This window comes from Lissotriton helveticus, chromosome 3_1 (assembly GCF_964261635.1).
Source record: "Lissotriton helveticus chromosome 3_1, aLisHel1.1, whole genome shotgun sequence".
In the NCBI taxonomy this organism is placed as follows: Eukaryota; Metazoa; Chordata; class Amphibia; order Caudata; family Salamandridae; genus Lissotriton; species Lissotriton helveticus.
Genome location: NC_136061.1, coordinates 1309862846 through 1309889090, shown reverse-complemented (window position 1 = coordinate 1309889090; position 26245 = coordinate 1309862846). Strand labels below are relative to the sequence as shown.

Here is a 26245-nt window from a genome sequence, read left to right as displayed (position 1 = left end):
TAGGTCGATGACCAGAAACGAAGACTTCGAAGGTGATGAATCGCGTAGATTTGGAGCGCGATTAAAACAATACCGTCGAAGTGGGTGAGGATTGCGTGCCGAAGGAAATTCGGTTTCTAACCAGAGCGCAGGAAACACATCCGAGCCCGATGGCGAAAAAAACCAATCTGGGGATGGAGCCGATGCCCATGCGCAATGTGGTCCAAAGGAGGAGTCACCTATCTCGTGACTTCCAAAGAACTTTTCAGGACAACAACAAACTGCAAACATCCGGGCCCAACACTAGGTGGCGATCTATGCTCAGTGTGCAATCTGCAGCTCATATGCCTCGAATATAAATATATATATATATATATATATATATATATATTTTTTTTTTACTCTGCTCAAACGAAATTCGCAACAAGGACAGACGTATAAATAAATCTAAATATCGTAATGGGCTAAGGCACCTGTTGCAGACATCTGTGTGTTGCCAGCAATTTGTAGCGCATCATAATGGTAAAATATCTCAGGTGGTTAATAGAACTGCAGCCCGTCGTAACTGCAGTGAAGAAAAGAACTTTCATAAACACATTAAGACTCTGAAAAGTGATTTCAAAGAGAGAGGATACACGAAAGAATGCTTAGACAAGGCTGAGTCATGGGCCTTATTGGGGGATCGGGAGACCACTCTGAAGACCAGTGTGAAAAAACTAGATAAGGACAGGGATAATAAAAGGGATGAAATTCTGTTCATAACAGAATATAGTGTCTACAGTGACCATTTCTATAATATCCTACGTAAAAACGGGCACAAGATTGCCTCTTGTCAGATGCCGTCAGGCACAATTTCAGAACAACCTAGAGTTGTGTACAGAAGGGGAGAAAATTTGAAAAAAATACTCTGCCCTAGTTATGTGAGGGAGCCTAGAAAGGATACAACCATCACATCCTGGTTACCTAACAAACCGGCTGGATTTTTTGTATGTGGTTCCTGTGTAACTTGTAAATTTGGTTTTAAAAAACCCAAATTCAAATACAATACAAACAGGAAATATATGTTTTTCGGACATTCATTAACTGCAACACCACATACAGAGTATATATATTAGGATGTGCCTGTAATAAAATCTACATAGGCAGTAGCATTAGATGTTTAAAGACTAGAATTAAGGAGCACATAAGGGCTATTAATAATAAAGATGAGAGATACCCAGTGGCTGACCATATACAAGAACAACATCCATCCGAAAAAAGTGTCTGGTTCCATGCTTTAGAACATATACAGGCTCCGTTAAGGGGTGGTGACAGAGAGCTAGCATTAAACAAGGCTGAGGCGGGATGGATTTGTCGATTGAGGACTACGGCTGTAGGGATGAACACCAATACTGAATGACATCATTTTCTGTAGAAATATAGAGTGGATATCAGCTCCTTTTTACTAGCGTTTAAATAGCTATTTGTCTGCCTCATGTCACCCTCTACTTACTCTCTGGTGTCTTTTTGATTCTTGCCTGTCACACCGAGATGATATAATCTTTCCTTTGGTGTGTGGCTAAATCTTATAGCTGAAAAATAACACATATTCTAACATTCAATTTCTAACCAGCAGAATCGCTAACCACAAACAAGATGTGTATCTTACTGTATTGTGGTAAAATAATGTATATTCTGCAATTTTTCTCCTTCCATAATATTATGGTTCAGACCTAACTATAATCCATGAGGCAATTCATCTCCTGGGACGCAAACTGAAATAATAGGTACATTTGTTTTGAAAATGTACTATAAAATAAATGATCCTTGATGATTTGTTTAGTTTATGTATTATCAAAAACATATATATCTTGAAAAAAAATAATAACATAAGTCTTCATCAAGATTTAGTTTTCAGACACTGGATATATCCGAATTTGCACCAAGATGTTAGTTATTTCAAAATGGCGCTGCCAAAAAGCAGTGAATTACCGCTGATTCCTAGCGCGGAGCATGGTGGACCATTGCTAGCATTTAATAGGGAGTGTATGCCCGATAAAAATTAGTAATAAATGAGGGTCTGCCAAGCACAATCGTTAATTTTATATTTCTATGTGAAGGTCCTTACTACGAATATACATAAAAACCAATATAGAAACGGCTGATAGCAATAAAAATAGAATTTGGGACGGGCCGCTTTTTAATATATGGACAATTTTTTATAAATCAGAATTATATCTTGACTCTGTTTCTATGTTTTTGTATACGTAATAATGATAACTTTCAAGTCTGCTTACTAAAAAATAGAAATTTCAATATGGCGCCGTCGATATGTGGGTAGACGCTACTACCTTCCATTTCGAAGCCAGGTGCATTACGTTAGTAATCAACTACGGGCTATTTAATGGCGGCTCGGTTTGTCCACTTTACTCGATTACAAAGGACGCCACACCATGGAGTCGGCCCAAAACCTGTTCTAGAAGTAAGTAATAGCGGGACTGTGTAGCTGCTTTTAAATCAGAGGCACCATAGTATATCTGTGCGTAATATTGAAGGACGGTGCTGTGGGTAGTAATTACATTTTAAGCCGCTTTCTAGTGATTAAATTGGAAGTTAAGTCTTTGACTTAGTCATAGTAATGCTTGTAAGTAAGAAATAAAAGTGTTTCATGTCTGGTTAAGTACAAAACGGACATTCAAAGATGGCACAGCCAAAATATTGGGAGGCGATGTTAACGCTCTATCGAAATTGAAGGGGTTTCCTGCAAACTAGTAATAGTGTGCGAACCAAACCGGGGTTGACCTTTCTTCTATCTCGTATTTTTATAAACACAAGTTAGTGGGACCTTATAAATGTGTCCCAAGCTAAGGGAATCCAAGTTACCTCTTTACAAGATCTGAGGGCCATATTATGTTAAAATGCCAACTAGCATGCATTTTAAATTAAATCACCTTGCACCTACTCGTGTGCTTTAAGGGAAATTGACACAGGGCAATACAGGCATGTCAGATATGGGATGCCTTAAAACAGCGAATTCTAATAACAATGGGAAGGATTGATAAATTCTCCAATTAAGGAACAGTGACGCTAGGAAACACATAATCCCGGCTGGTAAAAATTCTCTCTCCTTTTACACAGTGCATTAGGATTTGAAATATTCAATCAGGACTGATTATCCGGCGCAGGAGCCACTCATCACATTTGTTATGAAAATAAAAGAAAGAAATACTTGTAAGGTATGCGCTATAATCTTAGGACCTATTTATATTTACATATGTACTTATCTTGTGCACTTTAATGACTAGGGACTAAATTAAAAATTAACCCTTTTTTATATATATATATTAGACAATTTGAAATCAAGCTGAATCTGATTGGGGATATACTGAAAAAATATGCTAAAAATATTAAACAACTACATTTTCTGGTAAGATATGCTAACTTCCCTTCTAAGGGTTACCCTTAAAGAAGCTGTTGTAGTATTATTTATGCAAACCCACCAAACTTTTGAGAAAGAAGACAAAAAAGATCTTTTGGCTTTGTTTGCTGGCCGTATACATTTATTTATGGTTGGGCAGACTGTGATAAAACGGTAGCATCTGTGGAATATTATAGAAATGCACTTTGACTTAGGATATTGTGTAGCATCACACAGTGTTTTTGTAAAATTTGTATAAATCATATGATGTATAATAAAATGTGTTGGAATGTATTAAATGTAAAGTTGTTTTAACTGTAAATAGTGTAAATTTGTGTATAATAATTGTCATATATGTATATGTGTTATTTGTAGCCCTGAAGAAGTTCGTGAAGGACAAAACGCGTTGGCTACGGCTACAGTCTTTTTATCTGAAGAATAAATAAAGAATGCACTGCAAACAACGCCACTGATTCTGCGATCGCTGATTTGTATTAAACATTGTACATAATAATTGCTATTACTGTTGGAAATTTAAGATATAACTTTAGTTAGTGTGCTGGGCCATTGTGTGCTGTATTGCAGTCTAATCCCACACCTCAATAATCATAAAATAGCACTGAGAGTTTAGGTATTTTCTACAACCACAGATTTTTATTTTATGTATGTTGCTGTATTTGGTGTAGAGATCCATGTGCTGCCTGATGGGCACAAGGTGCATCCTTGAAATCTAGCTCACAGCATGCAAACTTAAAGCCATACGTTTAGAACCTTACTGTTTTTTCCCAGCTATCATTATTCTGCAATGAAAGGTTCCTTCGGGTTAGTAATGTAATTACTCATACAGACATGTATATCTCACCTTCTTAGAAACAGAGCTTGTAAAATCAAAAATCTGCCTCCAAATCATAGTTGATCTCTTAAGCACTATGCCGTGACAACAAGCTAAGTGTCTGTTTCCTCTAAGGTATTGGTATAAATATGTTAATGCTTCAGGTAGCTCCCAGGCAGTGTGAGATCTGAATTATAGGACTGCTGACGGCCCTTTAAGAGAAGCATTTGTGTTGGGCTCAGCTGGAACTGAAAATACCTCACTCACAGCTGGCTGCTGCTCTGAATGCAAAGCGGATAAAGGCGGACACTGTTGAATGTGTACCATGTAGGCAAAGTGAACTGGGACACAGTCGACACATCTCACTGGGACTAGCTGCTAGATACAGAATTTTGCTGGCTCCCCATAATTTCTACCACCAAATGGGAATGAGTGTGTAAAACTAGTACAAGGAATGATATGGACATCAGTGCATGTGCACGTGAGTGTATCATAACTACAGCCAAAAGTGGTAAATGCAGTAGAAAAGGTAGACTGTTCTTCTGTGACAGTCCTAAGGCAGCAACATGTCCGTTCTACAATAAGCTAAAGTTAGTGGAACACTGGTAATCTGCCAAAAAACATGAATTTTAAACACTGAGATCTGCCTATACGTATGAGAAATATTTTTAACAATATAAAGAAACACTTAGTGCTACTCTTGTAGACAAATCTGGGACTTAGATTAAAAAAATGGTCTTTTGTCACTCCAATGACTATAATGTGTTAAAAGTGTAACTAAGAAAGATTTACAAGTAGAACGTTAGATTCAATCTGATCACACATGATCCACATCAATATGGAAAAGTATGCATAACACGATTTCATGAAAATGACATTGAAAACTTTAAGATTATCCTTATGAAGAGATTCTGGTACTTGAATCATAGTGCTAAAAATACATTAAGAAGCAACCCATAAACAGAAACATTACTGTTGTGATGGTTCGTTCTGCACGAAAAAAAGTATATCATACGCCAATAGTTAATATACCTATGGAAGACGACTGTGGACTTATCAACAGATCTTCCTGCACTTGTTCGCTTCCGGGGACAGTCTGCTGGTCACTCAAAGAACTCTGGGATGCACTAACAGGCTGAGACACCTCCTCGTGAACTTCCTCATCACTAAGTCTTTCTACTTTCACCCGGATATCTTCTTCCATAACCAGAGGAGAACTGGCCTTCGTGCCCTCATATGTCCCATAGTCTGTAACCCTCCGCGTCCCTTCCGAAGGACCCGGCAATTCTGAAGTCCGGGACTCTGTGTGCTTCTTTTCCGACTGAAGCCTTCGGTCAATACCAAAGGGAAAGGTCCAAGGGAAAGACAAGGAAGAGTCTACTGGCTGGCTCCTGGTTTCTGAATATCCAGCGGAAGGATTCAGTACTTGAGGGGAGTTAGTCTGTGTGCTACACTTATGTGGACTCTCGGGAGACATGACAATATAACTTTTACGCTTTCTTCGTGATTCTCTGCAAACAGGTATGGTCCTCTCCGCCACACTGCATTCGGAGGAAACAGGAGAGAGGCTGCCATCTCTAAAGTTGCAGCTCGGATTGTTATCCTGACCAGAATCCAGCAGCTTCTCTTGTTGTTGGTTATTTGACGTATTCCATAAAATGCTCGACTTCATGAACTCCGAGCAGGTACTTGCCACACTAAACATTTGCATATAGCTAGCTGCAGCCAACACATCGATAATGTTCTCGGTATTAATAGATAATGTTGCTGTGTACGCATATTCCAAAAGGGGGATGAAGCCTGTAACTGTCACATGGTGCAAGTCCAAGACACATTGTGCATTTTCTTCTGCCTTACCAACAAGCTGCGTGCGAAAGAACTCACTACAGGCAGCCAGGACCACCTTGTGTGCCATAAAGATCTTGTCCTGCACACGGATTGTGATGTCACAGAAATGTCCATCGTTCCGAAGCATGTTGAGTTTGCCCAACATCTCCTGGCTGTGGGCAGGGGAGGTGTGGGTAAATGTTTTTAATCCCATTTTTTGCTTCCAGGTTGCTTCAATGATGTTATTGGTCGTGCACTGAAAGAGAAAGAAAAAAAGATGACTTGCTTATATTTCCTGTGAGCTTTGAAAAGAAAAAAAACTAGAAAGGAAATTAAAATAATGTATTAACTGATGTAAGCCTGCACACTACTAGCAAAACAATCTCTCAGGAATTCATAATGACTGCGCGGCACCATCCTCCACACACCCCGCCTACAGACTACTATAAGTATTAGAATATTTACAGATGATGGCAGCTGTAACAAGTAAAGTGCAGGCCAAAAAAGCCAACGAGTGTGCCGCCAGAACCTGTAATACCAATCATCATGTAGTTGTTTGAGTCCTGTGCATATGGCTGTTTTATGCTAAGTCCGGAAAACATGAAAACTCGCCTATGATGGCAAAACTCTAGCAGTATTTGGAATGTATGGGCATCAACATGTTATTGAAAATCACTTGAGGACTTCACAATGACTGTATGGCACAACTCTCCAACCGCACCTGGCGCTAGAAACACTAAACGGAGAATACTGAGCACTACTAAAAGTGGACGAATGCTTGTGGAGCCCAGCAGCAATGTCAAGTAAAGAAGTGCGAATACTATCAGGGCGTGCTGCCAGAACACACAGTACACTGGCAAAGATATTCGCCATGATAAATATTGTACCAGATTTGTAGGGGAGAAGAAACCAGAACAGATTCATAATAGACTGAAGTTTCTCCTTCAGCCAATAAAATTAAACCGATTTGTCACATGTCAGCAAGTCCCTGTTCCCAACCCGCCAATGAACTGACACTCGAGTTTCAAACGGAATGGCGCGTGATAGGGACTGCTTAAAATGACTGCTATTGATATACTCAATTTGATGTCTATTTGCAGACAGTGGGGTTTTCAGTCCGTAATGCTGCAGGCTACACACAACATTGTAATGACCCGTACAGGAGGTTGGTTTACTGAATTATTTTTATAAACACCTATACTATAACTTTAGAGAAGAACCCACCCTTGAAATGTGGTGAACTATTTCACACTTATCAATAGCTTAAAAGTCTGCGAATAATGTATGACAAGGAACCCTGCATTGAGCTCTTATATTGGCGCATTGCTTTTGGTGAGATATATAATTCTTCAGTCATAAGGCTGTCACAACTGCATCGTTAGTTCACATTTTTCCTTTCGAAAGGGAATAAAGCAGTTCTATACATTCATGTAAGAGAATACAAGTGATCGGCCAGTCAAATCTTTATTTTGGCAAAAGGCTTTAAAAAGCACACAAAAATTATACATTGCATCAATATCAAGTCAGATATACAGTACAAAATGGCCGCACATGTAAATTACATACACAGTTAAAATCCATGTTCTTATAAACAAAAAACAAAAATTCCTCCTATAATAAATAACTAAAAGCATCTTAAGACGAGTATGAAAATAACATCTATAATAAGATACAATTATTATAAAAATTAAGAAAAATCTGGAGTCAGGATAAAATATTGCTCATCAGAACTAAACACCTTTATCAGTGATGGCAGATCAACACACTAGTTATTTAAGGCTCCGGGGGTCACAGGTACCTATGCCCTGAGTCAAGTATGACAGACCAAACTCTTAACGCAGTAATAACTAAAGTTAACAAAAGTCAGTGTGTATCGTGCTTACGATAGCTCAACTTGCTAGGCAGCTAATAATTACTTTACGCACTGATTAACACAGTACACAATATATTTTTAGGTGCTGTACACAGTTTGTCCCTTGCCTTCCAAACTCCCATCAGGTATCGAGTTAGTGCAACAAGCACCACTTTGTTGTTATCATACCTCAATATTCTGAGGGCCTCTTTGCACTTCCTGACACCCAGAGTCCGACACAGCGGGATTAGCCACAGTCTCCTACAATGTAGAAAGGTTGGGCAAAAACAAACATAAATTGTTCCACAGTTTTGTTGCTATCACAAGCTGGGCCTCGCTGATCAGTGACCGGTTGGCCTCATTCCCACTAAGCGATAAAGAATTGAAGTGGCAAGATCCATATTGAAATTGCAGGTACAAGTGCCTAGCTTAGTGTGGCTAAATCTCATCCAGAATGTCCTCCTGGGTGTGTCTTTTAATAATGGATTACAAGTGTATGCTTGTACACAGCCTTCGGATGTTACGTTAAATGAAGGTGATCAAAGCTTGATGTGCTCTTGGGGTATCGCTCATTGATCGAGAGTGTAGTTAAACTGAATCGATAGTCCAACCCAAGTTGGGATGAATCCCCCCGTGCACAATCTTGACCTCTATATCACTAGAGGATTTGAAATTTGTATGAATTAAAAAAAAACAAAAAAAAAACAGTAGTCAATATTTTCAATCCAATCAGTTTTATGTGATGAACTTCAATTCAATCCATTTATGTTTAATATTCAAAATGCCATCATCATCATCCTTTTTAGATTTCCAAAATCCAATGCATTTCGGGTGTGTGCCCCCTCGTCAGGGATCATTCTAAAGTTAAATAAAAATGCCATGATGTATGGGAGAAACCATAATACCATTCTTAAGATGTAAAGATATAAAGTCTTATGTTTGACAAATGTGCTAGCTAGACGATTAGTGAAATAGAAGATAAACTATTGTGCAGTCAAAGGAGTGCTAAGTGAATGATTATGATAATTGACTAACACGTGCAACGGTTAATCAAGAGGTACTAGAAAAGCTTGGTGGCAAAGTGAAGGATAATGTGCAGGTGATGTTACTGTGCTTATATGGTCGATATACAGAACTTGATTGAAGTATTAAGGAGAAATCACAGATTAGCGATGAAAACATGCCCGATGTTGGGCGAAGTGCTTTGGTGCGTTAAAAAGAAGCGTGTCTGATGTGGAGCATGGTGCTCTAGTGCGTTGACATCTTCACGCAAAAGTGAAGCATGTTTTGCGGCGTTACAGCGATAAACTAAAGCTTGCATAAACGATAGTAAGCACAGTGCTCAGGTGCGTTATAAAGAAAGTGACATGCTCTTGCAGGAAGAGGTCACTTTCTTTTCAACGCACCAAAGCACCGTGCTCCACATCGGACACGCTTCTTTTAACGCACCAAAGCACTTCGCCCAACATCGGGCATGTTTTCATCGCTAATCTGTGATTTTTCCCTAATACTTCAATCAAGTTCTGAATATTGGCCATTTAGGCACAGTAACATCACCTGCACTATATCCTTCGCTTGGCCACCGAGCTTTTCTAGTACCTCTTGATTAACCTTTGCACTCATTAGTCCATTATCATAATCACTCACTTAGCGCTCCTTTGACAACACAGTAGTTTATCTTCTATTTCACCAATCGTCTAGCTAGCACATTTGCCAAACATTAGACTTTATATTTTTACGTTTTAAGAACGGTATTATGGTTTCTCCCATACTTCATGGCATTTTTATTTAACTTTAGTGTCATCCCTGATGAAGGGCACCCGCCCGAAATGCATTAGATTACGGAATATCTAAAAAGGATGATGATGATGATGGCATTTTGAACATTAAACATTAATGGATTGATTTAAAGTTCATCACATAAAACTGATTGGATTGAAAATATCGACTACTGTTTTTCTTTTACTAATAGGAAAGCACCAGTAGTTGAACCTCGGCTCATCTGCGTATGTAAGGATGAGTCTCTGTAATGCCAAAAGGCAGCTTTAAGCTGATACTTGGAACAACCCCCGGCCTCGCCTGGGGAACTCCACAAGCTTGCCAATCCTATCTCTGTGAGTGTGGATCTCAGATATTTTACCCGTGCTATGTTGCCAGAGACTGCATGGCAAAGTATTTCCTTAAGCCCTTGAAAGTAACAGATGAGCTCCAGATAGCCCAGATCCTCCACCAGTAAAGCAAGGGACGAAGGCCTATCCTGTCAGGCAGTGGCCTCAACCAGAGATACATCCTCAGTGCTAACACGGAGGGCTGACTGGTTAACCAACCAACTGGCGCATGAAGCAATTTTTCACCGTGGACAAAGAGGTCATATTCAGCTGTCCCCACAGTTCGGATCCATATGAGGCTGTGATAAATGTGCTTCTAACAGAAAGTTATAGGTAGGCAACACATGCATTCCAAAATTTAAAAAAACATTGTGAGGCAATTCAAACGTCTTCCCTAAAAAGATTTATCTTACTTCATACCAATATGATTTATGAATCTGGAATAAAAGCACCATTCATTTATTAGTTTACTCTACACGTTGTCACACATTCCAATTTCTGTGTGATAATCAAAATCATAAAGAAGGACATGTTTGCCCAAACTTATAACTTCACTCATGCTATCATGGAAAATGTATTTAAAAACACACTGTCAAATTTTAATGATGAAGCTATCCCTTTTGTTTTGGAACAAATGTCAGATTTCATGCAAACATTTCTTACCAATTGTGTCATTAACTTTGAAATCGCGGTTATATCATCGATGGACCGTTTTTGAACTATCAGTCTCAGAGAAAATGTTAACATGTGGTAGACTGAGTTAATTCTTGAGCTCTTTCTATGAAAATAAAAGGACTGCAATTTTCAGACCACACGCCATACTTAAAAGTTTTGTACTTTGTGGCCTGCATCATTCCCCTCAGAACATGACCAAATGAGGACAGGTAGAAGACATATGTGCAAGGTTGCTAGAATCCCTTTGCATTTAGTGCAATGCTAACACTCAAGCAATATATAGGTCTGTTGGCGAGCAATTGTAATTTAGAAAACGGTGTAGGCCAATACATAAGTGACCATATTGTTTTGAAATGTGCTTCCGGAGATATAAGCGAGACAAATCGCATGTGTCAATGTAATTAGCAAGGACAGTACTAATAAAAATGGGAAAGGTACTTCCAGGAGCATAAGTTTTAACAGATGTGGTCAGAACACGCATATTGGTAGCAACGTAAATTGTCCAGCTATTGGTAAGAAATGTAATAGGTGTATTAAAAAAATTAAACACAAAAAAACTGGTCACTTCATTCAGGTTTGTAAAAGCATGCCTAGTACCGTTAAGGTGAATAGTATTATTTAAAAAGTGCACTGCATTTAAGAGGGAGCATACCGGAGGGAGCAAGCAAGATTGTATACTGGTTTAAAGAGATGATAATATTACCACCCATGTCGATATGGCTAGCGGAGAACACGTTCAACAGCCCCCTCCGTATTGTTTACTATATCTGGAAAGTCAACAAAGCAATGGAAACACTGGTTTTGTGTTTTTGAATTACCTTGTGGCAATTGATGGGACTAGTTTTTCAACAGCTAGAAAACTGGCATTCTTATTTAACTGTAAGGGAGCAGAAGGGCAAAAGATATTTGATCACTTACCTGACATTCACCCAACGAAAGGTGAACGTGAAGGATGGAATGTGATTGTGGGGGGTCAGAAAAGGTTGGCAATGCATTTTAAGAAGAGAGCATTGTTGTAGACCGTTTCACTTTTTATTCCTGCTAACAGGTAAGTTGTGAAACTACTGACCAGTATGAAGCAGCATTAAGAATTTTGGCGAGCACTTGTAATTTAAAAAATGGTGTAGAACAAAACATAAGAGATTAAATTGCTTTGAAATGTGCTTCCAAGAAACTACAAACACATTTATTGTGCTGCACAACTCTACTTTAGTTGAGACAATTAAGATTGCTAATAGAATTGAACGTTCTGGTAAATCTGTGCATGTGAGTCAAATTTAGTAGTATTGTTCTTGTAATTAGCAAGCGGAGTACTACTAAAAATGGGAACGGTCGTCCCATGAGCATAAGTTGTGATAGATGTGGCTCAAACACCCATATTGGTAGCAATATAACTTGACCAGCTACAGGTAAAAACTTTAACGGGTATTAAGAAAAAAAATAACTGGTCACCATACAGGTTTGTAAAAGCAGGTCTAGTACTGTTAAGGTGAACCGTATTAGCACTTAGAACAGCGAAGTACAGCAAGAAATTACAGAAAGCTTATCAAATGCTATTTTAACTGTAGAGGTTGCCACTGCCTGTGGTAGTGTAGCTAATAAGAAAGGCCCATTTTGTAACGAATGATTTGGAAAGTTTGAATTGGATATAAAGACAGATTCTGCATCACTGGTCACAATATTAGACAAGGCCACCTTTCTTAGGCACAGGCTTTCAAAGAAGTCAGATATTAGACCTGTAGTCGATGTTAGAAAAGATATTGAGATATTAGGGGTTTATTGAGGACACCCTTATTTTTTTCGGCGAAGACATTTTTACTAAAATGTATGCTGCCGTGAATGGAAGAGACATCATTGGTTGGGTGGACCAAGGGATGCTGGTTATTGTTTTAAAACTTGGTACAGACACGCCAGCCATGTCTGAGGAAAATAAAACTGATAGTATTCAAGATATTTTAGAAGCACTTAGGGAGTACTTTGCTTATAGCATTGGTCTTGTGAAAGGTTTTGAACACCAAATTGTACAGAAACACCATGCTATTCCTGGAGTGCATAAGATGAGTGATGGTCCGCCGATTGTTAGGAGTGATTTAAAAAAACATTTTGAGGATTTGTGTAAAAACAACATTGTTCCTTTGAATGAGTCATTGTAGTAGTTATCTCCAAAAAGAAAGGAGGACACATTTGTTTATGTGCGGATTTGAGGTCTCTGAACAAGAATATTTTAGTAGAAGGTTATCCTCTGCCTAAGGTTCAAGAACTCTTCACATTTATAGGCAAAGCGAAGTGTTTTAGCAGTATTGATCTAAACACTGCATGCCATCAGGTTGCTTTAGACAAAAAATCCCAGTTGCTTACTACATTTAAGATTTCTTTTAAAGAGTATGGAAACTACCTTTTAGTTTGGCTTCGGCTGCAAACGTTTTCCAGTAGTTGATGTATGCTTTATTTAAAGACGTACAAAGCGTACATCATTCCAAGACAACGTACTAGCCTTTGCTAAAGATGCTGTTGAACATAATTGTATTTTGAACAGAGTACTTAATATGCTAGAAGATAGAGAGGCATAACTGTCTTGAAAGACAAATGTACATTTTTAAACAGATTGAGTGGATTATCTGTATCATAGAATGACTGCTGATGCCATTAAACCCAAGGATGATTTTTATCAAAGCATTAAGGAAGGCTACACGCCCTACAAACAAAGGCCAGTTAAAATCGTTTATAGGACTAAGATTATTCATCTGGTTTTTGTGGCAGGTTATGAGACTGTTATGAAGCTGCTGAAAATGAAAGAAAAAATTGTCTAGTCAGAGAAGGAACAAGGTGTTTTTGAGAACGATAAGGACATTTTATCTAATGTTCCTGCTTTAAAAACTTTAATTCCTGGAAATCAATGTCTTATCACAGCGGATGCCAGTGCTATTGGAATTGAGCCTTGTTGCGCCAGTGGGTTGGCAAATGCGAGAATAGTAGTGCTTTTGCTACCAGAGCATTGAATGATGTGGAAAAAAAATACAGTGCAACAGAAAGACATTTTTAGCATGTGCGTGAGGCATGGATACATTTAAGATGTGTGGGAACAAAATGTGTTATGTGTACAGATCATAAACCCCCTCTGTACTTGTTGGGTGAGAAAGAAGTGGGTTCAGCCATTTCTAAAATAGTACGGATCTTGGTCAAACTTCAAGAGTTTAATTTTGATGACCAGCTCCAGAGAGTGAATGTGTGGAAGTTTTATTGGATGGGATTCAACATTTTCAAGGAAGTGTATCGAAAAAAAGTGGCAATAGGCCAGTGTACAGGATTCTACTATAAAGTTATGAAATATGTACAAGATGGACGACCACCTCTCATGTGTTTCGAGGGTGATTTGTCAAAATCTTTCAATGTGTCATATGATTTGTGTGGGGAAAATGCATTTTATAGAGATGTACCAGTTGGTTTGAGGCAAAGACTTGCTAGTTTGGCACATTACGGTCATTTAGGTGTTACATTTACTAAGAAAAGTTTGAGGCTAACGTTTTGTTGGCCATGACTCAATTAACTGGTGGACACCATCGTTATTACGTGTGAGACATGTTTTTTTCTAATAAACATTGAATGTTAAGAGGTATGCCTCTTCGACCTGTTACTTTCCCCAAGCGAGCCTGTGATAAACTAGCCTTAGATTTTGTGGGACCATTGTTGCAATTGCCTGGACATATGAGGTATTTGATTGTACTTACTAGAAAGTTGCCATAGATTATTTTAGCTAATTATTTGCAAAGGAAAGTTGTCCTTCCTAAGTTTGTTACTGATAACGGGAGTGCAATTAATTTCTGAAAGGATGGAATCATTTTTAAAGATAAAGGTGTTAAGCAATATACTGTAGGGTTGTATGGCCCACAAGCTAATGGTGCTGTTGGCAGGGAAACAGAATACTGAAAGAGGGGATACAAGCAGCTTTGATGTGTGGTGCAGTTATTGAGGGTTTGTTAAAGAGAAAAGGTGTGGGCTTATCAAAATGCTGCACATTGTACCACCAATGTTTCTCCTTTTATGTTTAAAGAGAGAGGAAAGCTTTGATGGGTTTGGTTCCAGGTTGGTTGGGAGCGAGATGTACTGTTGAGGAAGAAGATACCTATTTGGATAAGTTGATGTCAAAAGTTGCTGAAAAACAAGGAAAAGTGAACCATTACCATGATGATTGCGAAAAAAGGTGGTCTAAACATGTCTGGATCTTTGGTCATATAAAATCGAAGTAATTCAAAACTAAGTATAGTTTTTCAGGACCTTTTTGGGTTAGTTTTGTGTGTTGTAGTTCAGTCAAGTTGGAGAGTGGAAGATGGTGGGCAAAGCGTAATCTTGTGCTTTTGGATGAATTTCAGAGAAAGGTTACTTCTGACAAATTGTGGAGTTCAGGTCAGTCAGTCAAACAAAACTTTATTGATTTGTTAAAATCTTAAAAGTACACTTCCCACATTCCGTGATAAGAGAAAGAACAGCAACAAAACATGACAATATTCAGCAAGAGAAAGAACAGCAGCATAACATGATAATTTTAAAACCACAATTACACCTCGAGATACATGTAGTTTAACTTCTCTTGTTCCTTTTAAAATGGAGTATTATAACATTTATTTATTAAAATCGCTAAAAAGAAATAAAAATATACATATTACCTACTGGCGATAGCCAGTAGGTATATATAGTTAGGATTTTTTTCCTATGGGATTTTTGAAAATTCTATGTCGAATAACTTTGGCGTTTGAGGACAGAATTGGCTGAAATTTTCAGGAAAATGGAACATTTTGTTTCTGAGCAGCCCCTGAAAATTTGGGGGGGGTTTCGTCAAGGGGGGGCTGAGAAAAAAGGGGGGTCCCAAAACGTGTTTTTCCCATGCAATTTTCCATAGGGCGGTTGGCCTCACTTTTAGCCTGAACGGCTGAATGGATTTACACCAAACTTGGCAAAATTGTAGGGACTGGTAGCCCGATGTGTCTTTGCTATGTCTCAAGATATAGGCTCCAGTGGTTTTTACGAAAATTAACTTTGAAAAATATATATTGGGCTACATTGGGCTATATATATGTTGGAGCCCAAATGTAGCCCAATGTAGCCCAATGTAGTCCAAAGATGGCCACCAGAGACAAAAAAAACAAATGTAGCCCAAATATCAGCCAGATGTAGCCCAACTATAGCCCAATGACAGAATGTCCCAGAGTGTTCTAAAGAACAACTAGAGTGCTAACAGTCCTACTTATTACAAAGGTATGGCACACCTGAAGCCATCTTGATTGGAATAAAGTGGTAACTCTTAAAACATTTAATTTAAAAATGAACAAAATGAGGGGGTTCATTTTGCCATAGAAAGTATGATTAGCGAATATATGACGAAATCCCGCATACCATCAGTCCGCAAAAAAAATCCCGCATGTACTATTAGGCCGCAAATTAAAATAACGAAAACTTTTAGAACGAATATGCCTTTAGCATACACTAAACAACTAAACTACGACTAAACCCTAAAACACTACCCCCAGCATGACCCTACACTACACAAACAGTACAACACTACCCTAAACCCTAAAACACTACCCCCAGCATGACCCTACACTACACAAACACTACAACACTACCCTAAACCCTAAAACACTACCCCCAGCATGACCCTACACTACGCAAACACTACAACACTACCCAAAACCCTACAACACTACACCCCAGCATGACCCTACACTACGCAAACACTACAACACTACCCTAAACCCTAAAACACTACCCCCAGCATGACCCTACACTACACAAACACTACAACACAACCCTAAACCCTAAAACACTACCCCCAGCATGACCCTACACTACGCAAACACTACAACACAACCCTAAACCCTAAAACACTACCCCCAGCATGACCCTACACTACGCAAACACTACAACACTACCCTAAACCCTAAAACACTACCCCCAGCATGACCCTACACTACGCAAACACTACAACACTACCCAAAACCCTAAAACACTACACCCCAGCATGACCCTACACTACGCAAACACTACAACACTACCCTAAACCCTAAAACACTACCCCCAGCATGACCCTACACTACGCAAACACTACAACACTACCCTAAACCCTAAAACACTACCCCCAGCATGACCCTACACTACGCAAACACTACAACACTACCCTAAACCCTAAAACACTACCCCCAGCATGACCCTACACTACGCAAACACTACAACACTACCCAAAACCCTAAAACACTACCCCCAGCATGACCCTACACTACGCAAACACTACAACACTACCCAAAACCCTAAAACACTACCCCCCAGCATGACCCTACACTACGCAAGCACTACAACACTACCCAAAACCCTAAAACACTACCCCCAGCAAGACCCTACACTACACAAACACTACAACACTACCCAAAACCCTAAAAGACTACCCCCAGCATGACCCTACACTACGCAAACACTACAACACTACCCAAAACCCTAAAACACTACACCCCAGCATGACCCTACACTACGCAAACACTACAACACTACCCAAAACCCTAAAACACTACCCCCAGCATGACCCTACACTACGCAAACACTACAACACTACCCTAAACCCTAAAATACTACACCCCAGCATGACCCTACACTACGCAAACACTACAACACTACCCAAAACCCTAAAACACTACCCCCAGCATGACCCTACACTACGCAAACACTACAACACTATCCTAAACCCTAAAACACTACGCCCAGCATGACCCTACACTACGCAAACACTACAACACTACCCTAAACCCTAAAACACTAGCCCCAGCATGACCCTACACTACGCAAACACTACAACACAACCCTAAACCCTAAAACACTACCCCCAGCATGACCCTACACTACGGAAACACTACAACACTACCCTAAACCCTAAAACACTACCCCCAGCATGACCCTACACTACGCAAACACTACAACACAACCCTAAACCCTAAAACACTACCCCCAGCATGACCCTACACTAAACAACCACCAAGACTCTACACTACACTAACACAACACTACACTACACTACACTACACAATCACTAACCCACGAAAAAATTAACACAAACCCACTTACCTCTCTCGTCATCGTGGTTTTCACAACGCAAATGCATTTACCATAGATGCCTTTAAAACGTAATTCTTTGTAAAGGCATGCGCGATAAATGCACATGCGTTTTGAAAAAATGCGGGATAATGGTATGCGAGGTCAATGACCTTGCGGGATAATGGTATGCGGACTGAAAGTCTGCGGGATAAAAAATGCAGGAAAATGGCTGCAAACCATGATTAGCAGCAGACTTCCCTGGTGAGCACTAGCTTTACTACAGTGATCTAATGAGCAACTAGAGTGCTAACATTCAGAATTTATGGCAAATGTGTGACACATCTGAATGCCTTCTTGATAGAACCAAAGTAAACAAGCATTGAAAATACAATAGATCTCGCCCTCGTTTAAGTTAAAGCCATTCTGTTTGTAATGAGGTGGCTTTTTAGCTTTGCTTTTATTAGTGTTTTTAAAACTTTCATGTAAATAACATGCATATGTATGCATATATGTATATGTATGCATGCATTTATATTTATATAGATATGCAGATTATATATGTTTATATATGTATATTACCTACTGGCGATAGCCAGTGGGTATATATAGTTAGGATTTTTTCTCTGTGGGATTTCTGAAAATTCTATGTCTAATAACTTTGGCGTTTGTGGACGGAATTGGCTGAAATTTTCAGGAAAATGGCACATTTTGTTTCTGAGCAGCCCCTAAAAATGTGGGGGGGTTTCATCAAGGGGGGGGCCGAGAAAAAAGGGGGGTCCCAAAACGCGTTTTTCCCATTCATTTTTCCATAGGGCGGTTGGACTCACTTTTAGCTTGAACGGCTGAATAGATTTACATGAAACTTGGCAAAATTGTAGATATGGTTTGCCCGACGTGCCTTTGCTATGTCTCAATATATGTGCTCCAGTGGATTTTGAGAAATTAACGTTTAAAAAAATATATATATCTGTGACAGCGCTCCGGTTAGCGCCCCGGTTCGCGTACCTGACGCGTAACGGAACTTCGCGAAGCGAAGCTGATTGGCTCTCCGGTGTCTGTCAACATTCTAAACAGTCCGGAGCGGCCGCCATCTTGTCTCTCGGTACGATCGAGAGACAAGATGTGGTGAAAAACGAAGGGGGAAATGAAGGAAAGGGGGCAAGGTAGACCACTCCTGACCCCCTAGGATTGATGAGGGGGATATTAAAGTGCCCCGCGGGGCAAAAAATAAATAAAAATTTTTTTTTTGCGATTTTACGCCGTAGAGGCGCGTCCCGGTACGCGAACCGGGCAGCTCACCGGGCAGCTCACCGGGCAGCTAACCGGGCAGCTAACCGGCAGCGTAGCTGTCAACATTGTAAACAGTCCGGAGCGGCCGCCATCTTGTCTCTCGGTAGGTTCGAGAGACAAGATGTGGTGAAAAAAGAAGGGGGAAATGAAGGAAAGGGGGCAAGGTAAACCCCTCCTGACCCCCTAGGATTGATGAGGGGGATATTAAAGTCCCCCACGATTTTTCGCGGTAGAGGCGCTTCCCGGTACGCGAACCGGGCAGCTAACCGGCAGCGTAGCGGGAGTCCGCCATCTTGTGTTTTTGGAGCGTCCGGTTCGCGTACCGGGTAGCGTCCCGGTAAGCGTAACAAGGGGAAAACCAAGAGAAACAGAAAAAAAAAAATTAAGGGAATAGATTTCCAGCAAACTTGGCAAAATTGTAGGGACTGTTTGTTTGATGTGCCTTTGCAAGGCCTCAAGATATGTGCACGTGTGGATTTTGTCTAATTAAGGTTAAAAAAAATATATATATCTGTAAGCGTGCTCCGGCACGCTTACGTTACGGGTTTTGTTTGCGCTGCAGAGCCGATACGTCACGGTTATGCGACGCGTCATGAGGCGTCTCACGTGGCTACGTGATACGTCACGTAATAAAGAATATATTTTACAGCTATAGATATTAGCTTTTAAAAAACCAATGAAATTCACTGAAAAAACCATAGGTTATAGACCATATATAGTTAGGAATTTGCATTTACAAAACCTTGAAAATTCACTGAAAAAACCATAGGTTAGAGACCACATATAGTTAGCTGGACATTTTATTGACATAAAACCAATGAAATTCCATATATAGTTAGTTGCACTAACTATATATCGCGCACCCGCAATCCACTGCTGATGATGTCACATATTACATCATTCATGACATGGTCAGTGACATCACTGATGACATCACTGATGACATCTCAAATGACATCACTGATGACATCATGACACACCAATACCAGTTACTACATACGCACTCACTGATTCCTACGTCTACACACACATTCACTCATTCACCCATACAATCACTCATACATACAGTCACTCATTATTACAACACTATCATATGCACTCATACACCTATGCAGACACTCACACACTGCCACTCATCCATGGAGTTACTCACACACCTAGTCAGTCCTGTAAAGAATCAATCACACTTCCATTTCCTCATCTATACAGTTAAACACAGAACACCATACTTCAGTGACATCACTGATGACATCTCAAATGACATCACTGATGACATCTCAAATGACATCACTGATGACATCATGACACACCAATACCAGTTACTACATACGCACTCACTGATTCCTACGTCTACACACACATTCACTCATTCACCCATACAATCACTCATACATACAGTCACTCATTATTACAACACTATCATATGCACTCATACAATTAGTCAGTCCTGTGAAGAATCAATCACACTTCGATTTCCTCATCTATACAGTTAAACACAGAACACCATACTTTTCACACATATACTAACACATACTTACTCTCTTATACAATCACTGATACAAGTACACATTGATATGCACGGAGTCACACACCTCCCAGCCAGCCACACACACACTCAGTCTTCCATACATCCACTCATTCTTCAATATGTAAAACATATTTAAACTTTACAAAAACACACAGACACTAGATGATGTCATCAGTGATGTCATCAGTGATGTCATCAGTGATGTCATTTGAGATGTCATCAGTGATGTCACTGACCATGTCATGAATGATGTAATATGTGACATCATCAGCAGTGGATTGCGGGTGCGCGATATATAGTTAGTGCAACTAACTATATATGGAATTTCATTGGTTTTATGTCAATAAAATGTCCAGCTAACTATATGTGGTCTCTAACCTATGGTTTTTTCAGTGAATTTTCAAGGTTTTGTAAATGCAAATTCCTAACTATATATGGTCTATAACCTATGGTTTTTTCAGTGAATATATATATATATATATTTTTTTTTTGCCTATACATGACTTCTTCGGAATGCAATTTTTACTATTATTATACCTTGGTGTCTCTACCTTTATTCAAAGATAAGGGCTGCACTATACATGTTCTTCTGCGCATTTGAGGAACAACTTAACTTTATTCATATATTTCCCCAACGCACAGGCTATATCTAAATCCTCCATTTCCACCAACAGAGTAGCAGCTTGCATTCTGTGCGTAATCTTATATATTTTAAAAATCGGACATAAAGACTCCTTTCGAAAGTCAAAAAATCTCGTACAATCTAATAAAATGTGTAAAATATTGCAGGTGGTTCCTAAAGTGCAGGTGCATTTCCCATTACATCCTATCATTAGGTTTCGAACCCCGTTATTCGCATAACCTGGGTTTATGCCAATTCGCATTTTCAAGACTTCTCGCCTCAGATTGTGGCTGGGTAGCCGATCCACGTAGGGGAAGTGTTGGCTACTCTCCCACGCCAATTTCATGTGTGCAACCGAGGACTTCTGAGCAAGGTAGTCCCGATCATAACTACGGGAAATATTGACCCCTTGAATCTTTAATTCTTTTTTCCCAATTATTATGGGGTCTTGCGGCAAGCATACCTTCAAATCTAACACCCCATAAGCCTTGCTTACCGAGGCTCTCACCTCTTTTGCCCAGGGAAGCTCACTAGTGGCGATTTCCTCCTTAGCCCATTGGGAGATTTTAGCAATTTCCCCTACTCCCAACCGCTGCCAGAAGCGTACAAGGCTCATACAAGCTGTTATAGCCCACGAGGTTATTCCCAGCTCCAGTCGTGCTGCCTGCACCATAGAGGATTTTGGCAGTGCGAATAAGCTTTTTAATATATTTCCCTCCTCTCTATCCCAGGAGGTCTTACCACTGAGATAAATAACCTCGGCTCCATACAAAAATTGTGGGGGAACCATTGCTTGATAGGCTTTTAAGTGGAGTTCAGGTGATTTGTTACATAAAATTGTACAAGATAATGCTCAGGTTGATGATTTTGGTGAAAATATTGATTTGTCTTCTTGTACACAGAGTGAAGAACTTGGAAATTGTAGTGTTGATTTGGGACGGGAATCAAATGCAAGTGATGACCAGAGAGCTATGACTGAAGGTAATTAAATCATCACTAGATATGGATAGCTTTACATTTAGCCTGGACTCTGGATAAGTGGTGTAGGTCTGTACAGGTGAAATCTATTCTCACATGTGCCTCAGGGGTGACTGGACTGTAACAGAATTTTTGAAACCCGCTGGGCCCAACCGCAAAGCAGAGAGAGAGAGAGAAAAACTCTGTTTATTTAGACCTTAGTCTTTAAACAAAATCAAATAAAATTCCAGGTATTATACATAATCAATTATTGATAAAACAATGCACAGCTTTTTAAAATCTTTAAAACGTATAAAAACATTCAATGCATTCTACTTAAAAACGAAATCACCTTGGACTTTTAAAATGATGGCTGTTCGTTGTCTTCTGCAGTACACCATTGCCGTAAAATATATTAAAAGATCTTAAACCCATGGGGGTTGTCCCGCCTAAAATTACTCTTCTACCTTTATTATATACAACGTAACCGGGGTTCCTCACTGCACTTCTTTGAGCTTTCCCCTTACCAATTGATTTATTTCTTTCAGGTAGTAACCCAGAGCTATAGCTATTTCTAGGTATTCCATTCTTAGCAATAAATTAATTGCTTGGGCTCTCAATCTTGTGTCATATTTTATAAATATAGGTCGCAGAATCCGTTTTCTCACTTCTACATACCTGAGACAATCAAGAAGGATGTGCATTATCTCGCACTTAGTCCCCATACCGCACTTGCATATACCATCCGGGTACATCAGTTCTGCCGCGACTTTCTCCTCCACTCGCCAGGGAATAATGGCAATTCCCATTTTTAAGATATCCCACCTAAATCCATAGTTCGGGAGTGCTTCTAGGTATGAAAATCCTGTATCGGTTTCCCATACTTCTATCATGTTTTTTACCGATTTTTTATTTCTTAGGTAACCTAAGTCCTGCATTCTCGAGTACTCCCTTCCTTGTGCTCTAAGTGCCACTTTTGTAAAAACTGCCTCTAAGGGGTTTTGGGTTGTACCCACATCTAGGCAACAAATTGTCTCTTTTATCTTCTTTTTTGCCTCAGCTGCCCATCTTAGATTGCTATGTTGGATTTCCTCACTACACCAATGTGACACCTTTTGGGCTTCCTCTAGGGATTGGCGTTTCCAAAATCTAGCCACCGCCATTCTGGCCTGGGTATTCCACCCTATCAATCCTGTTTCAAGTCTAATTGCCTGTAGCATGGCTGACATTGGCAAGGACAGTAGAGTTTTTACGGCTTTACCTTCCTCCCGATTCCAATCCCCTTTACCACTAAAGAATAGGACCTCTGCCCCATATAATACTTGTGGGGGAACCATGGCTGTGAAAGCTTTTAGCAAGGGTTTTGTTAATTTTTTTCAAACCACAGATGGAGGAAGAAGCTTTTGCATTTTGGTTTTCTACATGTTTGTTCCAATTTAGGGATGATTCAAACCATAGGCCCAGATATTTATATTCTTTTACTATTTCTAATTTAGTTTTATCTAGATGCCAGCAAAAGCTCTTTATCCTTTTACCAAAGCACATAACCTTTGTTTTGTCCATATTTACTATTAGCAATTTACTCTTGCAGTATTCATTAAAAGCATTTAATTTCCTCTGTAGCCTCAGCTCTGTCTGGTCAGTGATGACAAGATCGTCTGCATACAATAAGCATGAGACTTTCCTACCACTCATTCTGGGGCTAGCACTTTTCTCCACCTCCAATACTGCCGGCAAATCTGCTAGGAAGATTGAAAACAGTAGAGGGGCTAACACGCAGCCCTGTCGTAGTCCATTATCTGTGGCTATTTTCATTGTGAGTGCCCCCTGTGTATCTTTTACTACTTGGGCCCAGTTTCCTCTATGTAGTTCTTTTAATATCACTAGTAGGTCAACTGGAATATCGTATTTAATCAGGCACTCCCAAAGTTTCCCGCGGTCCACTGAGTCGAAGGCTGCCCGAAAGTCGACAAAGCAACAGAACAGGTTTCCCCTTTGCTCTATTGACTTCCGGGCCAGTGCCCAAAGTGCATAGCAGTGGTCCATTGTGGAGTGGCCTTCCTTAAATCCTCCCTGTTCCACAGGGATAATTAGGTTTGCTTCTACCCAGTTTTTTAATTTGCCCAGCACTATTTTGGCGAAAATCTTCTCCCCAATGTCGAGTAAACTGATTAGTCTATAGTTTTTAGGACTATACATATCCCCTTTCTTGTGTATGGGCCGTATTATGGCCCCTTTCCAGGTATCGGGGAGTTTCCCGGTTTCGAGGAATATTTGGAAAATATCCGCGAAGAATTTTGCCCACCAGTCTGGCTGTGTTTTAATTATCAGTGCCGGGAGGTTATCAGCGCCTGCCACTCTTGTAAGGTTTAAACTCTTTATCGTTTTTCTAACCTCATCAACAGAAAACTCGGGTTTCATACCTACTACCAGACCGCTCCAGTCTGTGTGCAGGTTCTCCTCCTGATCTGTTTCTGCGCTATACAGGTCCTGTAAATATTCCTCCCAGGCAGCCTCTTCAACAATACAGTTCATTGCCCCTCGGTGGCCTTCTGCTGCTGAATTCACTAGTTTCCAGAACTGGCGTAGGTTCCTTGTTTCAATCGTCTCTAGAAGTTTTAACTAACGTCCTTCTTTAAATTCTCTTTTTACCCTCCTTGTTAGCATGTTATACTCTCATTTTAGGGCCACTAAAGCATTTCCACTGGCCTGATTCCCATTTCGGGCATACCGGTGTACCATTCTCCTGACTTCTCTTTTCTTCTCCAGACATTCCTTTGTAAACCAGCCTGTTAATTTCCCTATCTTTCTATTACTCACTTTGGTTTTGTTATTTCCCCCATTTCCATCTCTTAATCCTTTACAGAGTATTTGGACAACCTCCTCCATTTTTCTTACATACCAGTCTAGGGTTTGTCCACTAACTGTCTCTAGATCTAGATTTTGTTGCAACCTTGTTAGTCTTGAGATGTATTCTTCCGTTAGTTTAGTTGTGCGGCGTCTAGGGTAATCCAACTGTTGTTCTAACACTTGAGGGCGGGGTTCAAACTGCACTTCAGGGAGCTCTAGGGATAGCACATTATGGTCACTCCCTTCTCTATTTGTGATGCTAAACCCCGAGACTAAGTGGAAGTTCCAGGGTGCCAAAAAAACAGTCAATAGGGCAGCTCTGTGCACCCAATTTAAAAAGGTTCTTTTGGCGGGACAGTCTTGGGGGCCCCTTCCATTTAGGCAGAAGAGATTTTTAGCTCCTAGGAAGTTAGCCAACTGTGTGTCCTTTACACCTAGTAAACATTCAGGGAATGTTGCCTGCGGTATATCATACGCCTCTAGTATTTCTTGGAAACAGCAATCTACATTCTTTGTGTGTAATTTATGGTTAAAATCTCCAAGAAGTATGATGATGTCCTTACAGTACTTTTCACATAGAGAAACCAGATCCTCTTTAAAAAGAGCAATTTCCTCCGCATATTGCTCCATGGAGGCCCATTGCATATACACATTTCAAAGCAGAGAATAAATGGCTGAAGTGCCAGACCTCGACAGAAAAATCAATGCCTGCTTTATACAGACATGACAGACCAGGCCTGCAATTCTCTTCCCAAAAGTCGGTGCATTTAGCACACTTGGTTAAAAGGACCTTGCACCCCTGGGCTTGTGTGTATTGTATTAACTGCTCTTTTTAAGTGCACCTGTTTTTTTTGCTTTGTTCTTTGTGCAGAAAATTTACATGCAGCCTCTGTGACAGATGTTTTACTGAGAAGTGGGCTCTGAACAACCACATGAAGCTGCACATCGGAGGGAAGCAGTATAAGTGCACTTGGCCCACCTGCCATTACTCATTCCTAATGGCCTCGGCCATGAAAGACCAGTAACGGACACATACACAACCACACACACACAACCACAACACACACAACCACACACACACACAACCACAAGTACACACACAAGCACACACACAACCACACACACACAACCACACCGTCAGTGCACTTTTTTTACCAGGCACAGACACCATCAGTCGTCAGTGCATGCTTTCATCGGGCACAAACACCACCAGCCGTCAGTGCACGCTTTCACTGGGCACAAACACCAGCA

The 26245-nt window shown here is 40.0% G+C and overlaps 1 protein-coding gene across 2 annotated transcripts in view; it reads right to left on the bottom strand.

Moving 5' to 3' along the window:
* The window catches only part of ZBTB44 (zinc finger and BTB domain containing 44), a 287794-nt gene that overhangs the window by 194714 nt on the left and 66835 nt on the right, over positions 1–26245 (bottom strand). For both annotated transcript variants that reach the window (XM_078681945.1, XM_078681946.1), the window contains exon 2: positions 5241–6291. In XM_078681945.1, the coding sequence (XP_078538071.1) occupies positions 5241–6249 (1009 nt within the window). In that variant the 5' untranslated portion in view covers positions 6250–6291. The remainder of the gene's footprint in view (positions 1–5240; positions 6292–26245) is intronic.